Raw genomic sequence first — 10,224 nt, 5'->3', positions numbered from 1 at the left:
ATGTATATGTGTTTGGTGTATATGTGGAATATGAATATGAAATATGTGTATTTGGTATAAGTAGGTTGTTATTATCTATATATGTGAAAGTATGTTTGTATTTGGTATAAGTAAGATGTTATTATGTATGTATGTGAATTATATGTGTTTGGTGTATATGTGATATATAAATGTGAAATTTGTGTATTTGGTATAAATAGAATGTTATTATCTACATATGTGAAAGTATATGTGCATTCGATATAAGTAGGATGTTATTAAGTATGTATGTGAATGTATATGTATTTGGTGTATATATGTATATGTATATGAAAGTATGTGTATTTGATGATCGTATGTATTATGTGAAAGTATATGATTTTGGTATAAGTAGAATGCTATAATTAAAAAAAAACAAAAATAAAATGTTATAAAATCGTTTAAAGTACAATGTTATAATAGGAAATATATATATATATATATATATATATATACACACACACACACACACACACACACGAGGGAATAAAGCTAATCGCTAAACATATACCAAATTATTAATTTTATTTAATATAAATGTTTTTTATAAACGTGTGGAAAAAATCGTTGGATCTTTGACCTTTTTATTTAACATTACAACTTTTTCCTATATCAATTACAAGTAATTGTAATTAAAATTAATTAAAAAAGCGCACAAACAAATAATTTAATTAATTTTTTTTAATTTGTAATATCTACTTTTTTGAGTCAACATGTGTATTTTTAAAACAAAAGCTAGAAATTGTTATATTTTCATGTCCTTTTTAGTTTTTAAATTTTTTTATTTGCAACAAATTTATACAATGCTATAAATAAAAAATATATTTTTTTTTCAATCTCAACGGTAAAAAAGAACAACACAACAACATAATATAATTGTTTAAAATACAATGCTATAATTAAAAAAACAAAAAAATGTTATAAATAAAAAAATATAATAATGTACAATAGTAAGAAATGTTTTTTTATGGATATACCAAATTATTAATTTTGCTTTATTTAATTTTTTATTCAATAAAAACTAAGCACTAAACATATTAAAAGAAACAAACAATTTTTGTTTCAATAATCATGTGTATGTTTGTACAACTACTATAAATAAAACAAATGTGTGGAAAAAATTGATTCATTGGATCTTTGACATTTTTATTTATTACTTACTGTTTTTGCCTATATAAATTACAAGTAATTATAATTAAAATTAATCAAAAAAATGCATAAAAAAAAATTTTAATTTTAATTTTTAAATTTTTTATTTTTTTAAATTGTAATATCTACTTTTGTGAGTCACAAATAATTGTTTAAAGTACAATGCTATAATTGTAAAAAAAACAATGTGGATTGTAAAAAAACAATGCTAATTCCGTAGACTAAACTCTAAACCCGAAATTATGTTTTAGCAACATCATGTCTATTGATAAAAGTTGGACTAGTAATCCACATCGAAACTATGACGAGTTCCAAGCAGGACTCAAAGCTTTTATCGAGAAGTCCAAGTCACACCTTGATAGTAATGGTAAAATCAAATATGCGTGTCAAAGTTGTGATAACCGTTACTTCAAGGACCCGACTGTAGTGGAACGCCATATATTTATAAATGGTTTCAGTAAGTCGTACACAACTTGGATCTATCATGGTGAATCTTTAATTCCTCTAGTTGTCTTGCCAAGTAACAAAATGGCCGATTTAATCAACAATGTGATGTGGCAGTCAAAAGAAAATGATACCAACCTCGATGAAGGAACATCAAATACAAGGGGTAGTGGTGTGGCTGATGATTTTACACAGTTGTTAGAAGAAGTGGAAACTAAATTATATCCTGGTTGCACCTTTTCTTCCCTTGAGTTTCTAGCAAAGTTAATGCATATCAAGGTGAAAAACAAATGAACTGATAGTTCATTTGATCAACTCCTAGAGTTGTTGCAATCAGTATTTCCCGAAGACAACAAGGTTCCCATTCCACATTATCCACCCAAAAAGAAATTGAAGTCTATTGGTCTGGAGTATGAGTCTATACATGTGTGCAAAAATGATTGTTTTCTCTTTTGGAAATAGCATAATTCATTGCAAGTTTGTCTCGTTTGTAAAGAGAGTCGATGGAACGATAAAAACACCAAGGGTAGGAAAGTAGCTCATAAGGTGTTATGGTACTTTCCTGTGACCCTAGACTACGACGTTTATATTGTTCGAGACACACTGCCAAAAATATGATTTGGCATAGTACCGGACGTTCAGAAGATGGTGTGATGCGTCATCCTATTGATGGGAAACATTGGCAAGATTTTGATAAAAAAAATACCCTGACTTCTCGAGTGAAACCCATAACGTACGCCTAGGTCTTTCAGCTGACAGTTTTAATCCATTTGGAAACATGTGTAATCCACATAACACATGGCCGGTCATATTCACCATATACAATCTGCCACCCTAGTTTTGTATCAAAGAGTCATCATTCATGTTGACTTTATTGATTCCCGACCCAAAAGCTCCTTGTAAGGATATGGATGTTTTCCTTAGGCCATTGGTGGAAGAGCTTAAACATTTGTGGAACTCAGGCATACGTATTAAAGATGCGACGACAAACACATTCTTCACGATGAGAACTATGTTGTTATGGATAATAAACGAGGAAAGTATGAGACAATAAACAAGGATATGGATGTTTTATTTACTATTTTTATTCAGTTATTATAAATTAAATACCGTTTCTAATAATTTTTAATTATATTTGTAGTTGAGCAACGTGTACGTAGGAAAGTCTGAGGCAAAGCAAAAAAATATAAAGATTGAAAGAGCGCTCTTACCGAATAAAGGCAAGCCAATTACCATGGATTATGATACGGATATGACATATGATCCCGTAGGAGAGCCAAAAGACATGTTTTCACGAGAAGTTGAAAAAACAATGTGGCAGATGATCCCTTTTCATAAATGGACTTGGAAAAAAGTTTCCCCGGCAATAAAGGACACAGTTATACAACATTTAGGGGTAAATTATTTATTTAAAAATATCTAAATGGTTAATTGTGACTGGTTTTTACTTGGTTAACTTTTTTTAGACAAAGTTTGATATGGATCAGATGTACCAGGATGTAGAAGCTAATATGTTGACAGAGAGTTTTCAAGCAACTTTGTTAAAAGGTTATCGAGACCGTCAAGCTGATGCAACCGAATATTTTATGGAAGTCGGAGGGTGTCATGATATCCCGAGAACACTAGCCAACCCTGCAAATGGTATGGATGTTGATAATTGGAAGAAACCAGTTGAGTATTTCCAAACGTACGAACACAAAATTGCTTCAGAAATGAACAAAAAGGTTCGTCAAATGCAAACGACCGTGAATCGTGGGGGGGTCGAGTTCGTATAGCAGTACTTGCTATAAGAAGGTAAAGTACGATACATGTAATTATTTATTTAAAATATAATATAATTTTTAATGTTAAACAGAACCTTAATAGAGTGGAAACTTTTCGCAAGGCTCATACTGATAGGGATGGTGTATTTGTTATTGTCGAGGTAGAACAACAATATGTAAGTATTTAATTATAATTTTATCATATAATTAAGTGTTTATTTATACTTAATTGTTACTCACTTTTGGGAATTATAGAATTGGTTAGTTGAAGATCTCTTAGAACAAACCTAAGGTGAAAGTGAGTTAACACCCGTTCAAGAAAGAGCAGCTTTTGAGAAAGTATTAGGAGAGCGACATGGCTATATCAGAGGCATCGGCCGTAAACCTTCTTCTCTCCCGCCGATATCATAGCCATCACAACCACCACCACAACCATCATAGGTAAAAAAATCTACTTTTGTTTTTTGTTGTGATTATTTTCTAAAAGCTTTGGTAATTAGGTTTTTGTCTCAAGTGCAAGAAATAGCAATGTACTTTGGTTTTTTGTCTTAGTTTAAAAATAGCAATCTACTTTGACATCATAAAATACATGTTGATTTGATAATTTTGGTTTTGTGGTGATTATTTGCTATAAGCTTTGGTAATTGGGTTTTTGTCCCAAGTGCAAGAAATAGCAATGTACTTTGGCTTTTTGTCTTAGTTTAAAAAAAGCTATGTACTTTGTCATCATAAAATGCATGATGATTTGGTAATTTTGGTTTTGTGGTAATTATTTGCTAAAAGCTTTGGTAATTGGGTTTTTGTCCCAAGTGCAAGAAATAGCAATGTATTTTGGCTTTTTGTCTTAGTTTAAAAATAACAATGTACTTGGGTAGTTTTTGTGTATGTTTGATAATTTAACTTATAAGTTTGTATATGTTGTTATTTATTATGTTGTTGGAAAATCATCGGGCAATACTCAACGACTAGACATGTAGGGAGGAGCTTTATTCGTTTTTTCAATCACAGAATAATCAAGGAGGAAACGATGGGAACGGAGATGATGGTATGTAAGGAGGAGCTTTATTTGTATGTTACACTTGTTTCCCCCTTTACTACTTGTTAGAATTGTCAAGTTTTTGGTTCTTTTATTTTGGTACGGAATTAATTATAATAGTATTTGATATTTAATCGCATGTTGTTATGTAATTACCGGCGACCAAAATCGTTGATTAAAAAAATGAAAAAAATGAAAAATGTTATTACCGGCGACGGGGTCTTAGCGGCGACTTCATCATTGGCGGCGACATGAAGCATTACCGGCGACATAATCATTAACGGCGATAATTTGATCAATAGCGACAGAGGAGTAGCAGTGACTTATTACCGGTGACTTGTCGCCGCTATTACCATTACCGGCAACATTTAAACCCTTTAGCGGCGACTTTTGTCGCCACTAATTGCCTTTTTCTAGTAGTGTTTGTTGACGGCTCAATTAACATGAAATAAGTTTAACTGAGATAAATTGATTGTAATAGTTGATGCCATTAGAAATTGTTTTTCTTTCTTGTTCTAGAAGCTCTGATTAGAAAAATATTCAAAAAAAAAAAACTTATAGTTTTTTAGAAGTAAGTTCATTTTTTATAAATAACATTATTTTTGCAAAATATGCACAAAAAACCATTTATGGAAAGAGTGGTTCATGACTTATCTTTTATCGCAATACATATGGCCTTTTGTAAAAGTTTAAAATATGACAACTTGGTGTTATTCACTTGTCTCTCTTTTGGTCATTGTTTTCCTTATCTCAATAAATAACCCTAAATGATAATAACAACAAATTTCTAAATCATCTGTTTTTCCCTTATCCGTTTAATGCACAAAGCTTGTGTGTAGCGCTCATAGATTCGGGCTAGTCAATTTAGAGACGATAAGCATCAAAAAATGACTTTTTTTTATAGAGGACTATTTATAATAGATAATCTTAACTAAGTTGTAGTATATGTCACAAGGTTTCCGTACATATAAAGAACGTTGAAATCTGAGTTATAACGAAGAAGTTATGACCTGACGAAGTTTCGCGACAAAACCGGGACGACACTGGAAATCGTAAAAAGTGAGTTTACGATAAATTACTTTTTGGCCTTAGTGATCTAAACTAAAGTTGTAGAGTATGCACCTACGTGTGGATATAAAGAACGTCAAAAACGGAGCTCTAATGCAAAAGCTATGACCGTCCGAAGATGTAATTGTCCGAGGGCATGACACGTGGCAGAAACCCTAGCCGCCTCAAGTCCACGACGTGAAATTAGTCAAGGAGACTAATCAAGGCTCGAAAACAAGTGCTAAGTCTACAGGAGTGATGTGTTAAGATCCCACGATGCAGACATAAAGGCCAAGACGTGGAAATGTTATCCGGACGCCTTTCGAAGCTAGAACGCAGATGGCAAGCCTACGAAGTGATTCAACCATCCGCCACGACGTGGACATATAAGCCGACGACGTGGACATGTTATTGACAACCTATAAGTAGCATGTTCGACCCTAATCTTCCTTACACCAAATCTTCTTACCTCTCTCTCGTTTGTTGAAGGCATTTCGTGTCCCGAGCCCGATGATCACGAACCACTGACCGTTTCTAGTTAGATTCTATCCAATCACGCTACTAATGTGAGTGTATAGTCCCTTTCATGAACATGATTTTAATACAAGTATTTATTAATGTATTAAATTATATGTTTATTGTGAAATGTTTGATATTGCCTTAAATACATGTGAAAGAGCATACCTGATAATATATGATGATTTAGGATACAGAGTAAACCTAAATTAATTAAGGAGAATATTGGGTAGTATCTCCTTACGAGTACGAGTGAGATATATAAACAGAGGGAATAACTTTAGAAATTGACATTGATCTGAGAGTTTGGATTAGACATAGTAAATTGTCCCTAGTATGGAATGGGCATAATTATTGATCTGGGATTATTGATCAGACATACCCGATCCGGCAGTATGGATCATGTAAGGAGGTTAGTTTCAGATCTAGGAGTACGGATCAGGTAAAGAGGTTAGTTTTAGATCCGAGAGTATGGATTAAGTAAATAGGTCAATTTTAGATCCGAGAGTATGGATCGTGTTGTTGTGAGGATCGACGGGGTATGGTAAAGTTGCTTATATATGGTGAAATTATATATATTTTGTGAGTTCTAATATATATATATATATATATATATATATATATATATATGACATAAAATTATGGGGTTGAAATCCCTATGTACTCACCAGGTTTCCCAACATGACCCACTCAATATATGTGTATCATAGGTGTCGATACGAAGCTATATTACACTGAGAGATTAAAAGATATCTAAATCACTAGTGTAAATGAATGTAAGATCTGTTTATGTTGACGAGAGCATTCAAAAGTTGAACCTCACATCATCTCGATTAAATTGTACACTACATCGATTTTCATTCTCTTTGCTACAAAATGTTACACATTTTGATCTCAATGTAAACAACTTCTTTGGCACCATCCCAAAAGAAATCTGACTCCTATCCCAACTTGTTTATCTTGATTTTTAAGCAAATTAATTTTCTTGAGTAATCCCACCTGAGTTAGGAAACCTTCTCCATCTAACCATCATGTACCTATTCTCAAACAATATATATATGGCCCAACTCCTTCAACATTGGGTGATTTGACATCTTGGAATTTCCTTTATTTGCACTACAATCAACTCTTTGGTCCCATTCCTATTCAACTTGAGAATTTGAAGTCTCTTACTGATCTTGTTGTGAGCTACAATCAGATTAATAGTTCTATTCCTTCATCACTAGCAAACCTGAGCAACTTACAGTATCTCTACCTACTCGCGAAAAAAGTATCTGGCCCATTCCTATTGAACTTGGGAATTTGAAGTCTATCACTGATCTTTTGTTGCGCCAAAATCAGCTTAGTCGTTCTATTCCTTCATCATTGGGTGATTTGAGATCTTTGAATGTTCTTCATTTGAGCGATAATCAACTCTCTGGCCACATTCCTATTGAAATCGGGAATTTGAAGTCTCTCACTGATCTTCAAGTGAGCTACAATCAACTTAGTGGCTCTATTCCTTCATCATTAGAAAACCTTAGTAATCTATAGATTTTGTACCTACATAACAATGAATTTTCTGGTCCAATTCTTATTGAACTTGGGAATTTGAAGTCTCTCACTAAGCTTGCGGTGAGCGACAATCAACTTAGTGGTTCTATTCCTTCATTATTAGCAAACTGGAGCAACCTACATAATTTGTTCCTACGCCACAATAAATTACCTGGTTTGATTCCACAAGGATTGGGAAGTCTATACTTGGTTGTGCTACAAATAGATGAAAATAAATTGTCTGGCTATTTGCCTAAAGGTTTGTGTGATAGGGGAAAGATTTAAAGTTTAATGGTAGAACAAAGTATCTGGCCCCATTTCTATTGAACTGAGGAATTTGAAGTCTCTCACTGATCTGTTGTTGAGCCAAAATCAGCTTAGTCGTTCTATTCCTTCATCATTGGGTGATTTGAGATCTTTGAATGTTCTTCATTTAAGTGATAATCAACTCTCTGGCCACATTCCTATTGAAATCGGGAATTTAAAGTCTCTCACTGATCTTCAAGTGAGCTATAATCAACTTAGTGGCTCTATTCCTTCATCATTAGAAAACCTGAGCAATCTATAGATTTTGTACCTACATAACAATGAATTTTCTGGTCCAATTCCTATTGAACTTGAGAATTTGAAGTCTCTCACTAAGCTTGCGGTGAGGGACAATCAACTTAGTGGTTCTATTCCTTCATTATTAGCAAACTGGAGCAACCTACAAAATTTGTTCCTACGCCAATAAAATACCTGGTTTGATTCCACAAGGATTGGGAAGTCTATACTTGGTTGTGCTACAAATAGATGAAAATAAATTGTCTGGCCATTTGCCTAAAGGTTTGTGTGATAGGGGAAAGCTTCAAAGTTTAATGGTAGACGATAATCAACTCACTGGTCCTATTCCAAGGGGCTTAAGAAATTGTACTATCCTAATAAGAGCTCGTTTTGATCATAATCAATTCAGTGGAGATATATCAAATAGCTTTGGGGTACATCCTAACTTAAATTACCTTGATATCAGTCACAATAATTTTCATGGTAAGATTTTTGAAAAGTGGAGTAAATGCAAGAATTTAAGAAAGCTTAGTGATGGCCTACAACATCACCGGTGGCATACCACCACAGTTTGGAAATTTAACTCAACTACAAAGGCTGGATCTTTCTTTTAATCACTTGATTGGGGAGATCCCAAAGGAGTTTAGGAAGATGAATAGTATTTTGAAATTGTCCTTGGTTGATAACCACTTTTCAGGCATTATACCTCTAGAGATCGGATCTTGTGAACTCCTTGAAGTACTCGATCTATCCACAAATAGATTGAATGGGTCAATACCAAAAAGTATTAGTCAATGTGAACATATCCACTACTTGAATCTTAGTAATAACATGATGAGTGAGAAAATTCCATCGGAGATTGGTAAAGTAGTTCAACTTACGGAACTTGATTTATCTCATAATTTCCTCACAAAAGAGATACCATCTGAAGCTCAAAGTTTGAAAAATCCACAAAAATTGAATCTTTCTCACAATAGACTATATGGTTCTATTCCTAATACTTTTACAATTTTGCCATGTGGGATTGATATCAACCTGTCTTTCAATGAGCTCTTAGGTCCGGTTCCCCCGTGCGCCAACTTTATTAATGCATCCATACAAGGTAATCCAGGTTTGTGTGGAAATGTTATGGGAGTGAAACTTTGTGCAAGTAAAATTATCAGGAAGAAAAACTATTTGTTTCATCATAAGCTCTTCCTTGTAATTATGCTCTCTCTTACCGGGGCAATTTTATTTGGTTTTTCATGTGTGGCCTCATTGCTTATTGAAAACAAAAGAAAAACTCTCCACATAAACCATTAGAAGAAGAAAGTGGTGATTATTTCTCCATTACAAGTTTTGATGGAAAAGTAGTGTACGATGATGTCTTGAAGGCAACAAATGATTTCGATGAAGCATATTGTATTGGGACCAAAGGATATGGGACTATTTACAAAGCCGAGATACAACCTAACAATATGGTAGCTATCAAGAAACATCACTCATCATTTGAGTATGTTGATCATAATGGATTCCTTAATGAGATACGAGCATTAACCAACATAAGACATCGAAACATAGTGAAACTTTATGGATATTGCTCACATGCCCGCCACTCATTTTTTTTATTTATGAATACCTTGAAAAGGAAGCCTTGGATATTGCATTTTTTTTGTTTTTATTTTATGTTGGTTTAGATATAGATCTTGCTTATACGATAGTGGCAACAGAGAAATGTGATGTCTATAGCTTTGGGATTGTCGCACTAGAAGTGATCATGGGAAAGCTTCACGGAGAACTACCAACATTGTCTGCTGATTATTTGGTGTTAGCAAATGTTGGAGATAGTCGAATTTCACTTCCTTCGCCACAAGTTGAGAAACAAGTAAATTTAGTACTCAATCTCTCAAGAGCATGTTTGAACTCGAATCCACATGGAAGGCCAACAATGCGCCAAGTCTCAAATCTGTTGATGAAGGCTTGATATTAGTGTACTTTCAATGTTATTTGCTTTTATTATGTTCCTTATACTCATCCTGATAATGTCTTTATGTAAATGCCTTTTGTTATGTAACTTTTAATATGTTTTCATAAATCATTATGTAGTAGATAAAAAAATAAATCAGTGAAGATCGCCATCCTTTTAGAATCTTCACTTGTGGAAAATCAAGTACTAGTCAAGGACAAATCTATTGA

The 10,224-nt window shown here is 33.3% G+C and overlaps 2 protein-coding genes across 2 annotated transcripts; both read left to right on the top strand.

Moving 5' to 3' along the window:
- Nucleotides 1–1,695: 1,695 nt before the first annotated feature.
- LOC111920292 (MDIS1-interacting receptor like kinase 2-like) lies at nucleotides 1,696–8,074 on the top strand. Its single transcript, XM_052769742.1, has 8 exons — nucleotides 1,696–1,890; nucleotides 2,753–3,007; nucleotides 3,078–3,335; nucleotides 3,467–3,550; nucleotides 7,172–7,243; nucleotides 7,315–7,443; nucleotides 7,570–7,716; nucleotides 7,805–8,074. Exons 1-8 carry the CDS (start codon nucleotides 1,696–1,698, stop codon nucleotides 8,072–8,074), a joined length of 1,410 nt encoding a protein of 469 aa, XP_052625702.1.
- A 509-nt stretch (nucleotides 8,075–8,583) lies between these two features.
- LOC111920291 (MDIS1-interacting receptor like kinase 2) lies at nucleotides 8,584–10,012 on the top strand. The gene is made up of 2 exons (XM_023915870.1): nucleotides 8,584–9,160; nucleotides 9,726–10,012. The coding sequence occupies exons 1-2, from the start codon at nucleotides 8,584–8,586 to the stop codon at nucleotides 10,010–10,012; spliced, it is 864 nt and encodes a 287-aa protein (XP_023771638.1).
- Nucleotides 10,013–10,224: the final 212 nt, after the last annotated feature.

This window comes from Lactuca sativa, chromosome 3 (assembly GCF_002870075.4).
Source record: "Lactuca sativa cultivar Salinas chromosome 3, Lsat_Salinas_v11, whole genome shotgun sequence".
NCBI lineage: Eukaryota > Viridiplantae > Streptophyta > Magnoliopsida > Asterales > Asteraceae > Lactuca > Lactuca sativa.
The sequence above is the reverse complement of the archived record's forward strand: the minus strand, read 5'-3'. Positions and strand labels throughout refer to the sequence as shown.

What these genes read in the sequence shown, in the direction of transcription:
- LOC111920292 (XM_052769742.1), top strand. Translation starts at nt 1,696, where the DNA reads ATGGCCGATTTAATCAACAATGTGATGTGGCAGTCAAAAGAAAATGAT. An exon ending in CAAAGTTAATGCATATCAAG is followed by an intron (nt 1,891 to 2,752) that starts GTGAAAAACAAA and finishes TTATATTTGTAG; the next exon opens with TTGAGCAACGTGTACGTAGG. An exon ending in GATTGGGAAGTCTATACTTG is followed by an intron (nt 7,717 to 7,804) that starts GTTGTGCTACAA and finishes GTTTAATGGTAG; the next exon opens with AACAAAGTATCTGGCCCCAT.
- LOC111920291 (XM_023915870.1), top strand. Translation starts at nt 8,584, where the DNA reads ATGGCCTACAACATCACCGGTGGCATACCACCACAGTTTGGAAATTTA. An exon ending in ATCCATACAAGGTAATCCAG is followed by an intron (nt 9,161 to 9,725) that starts GTTTGTGTGGAA and finishes ATGTTGGTTTAG; the next exon opens with ATATAGATCTTGCTTATACG.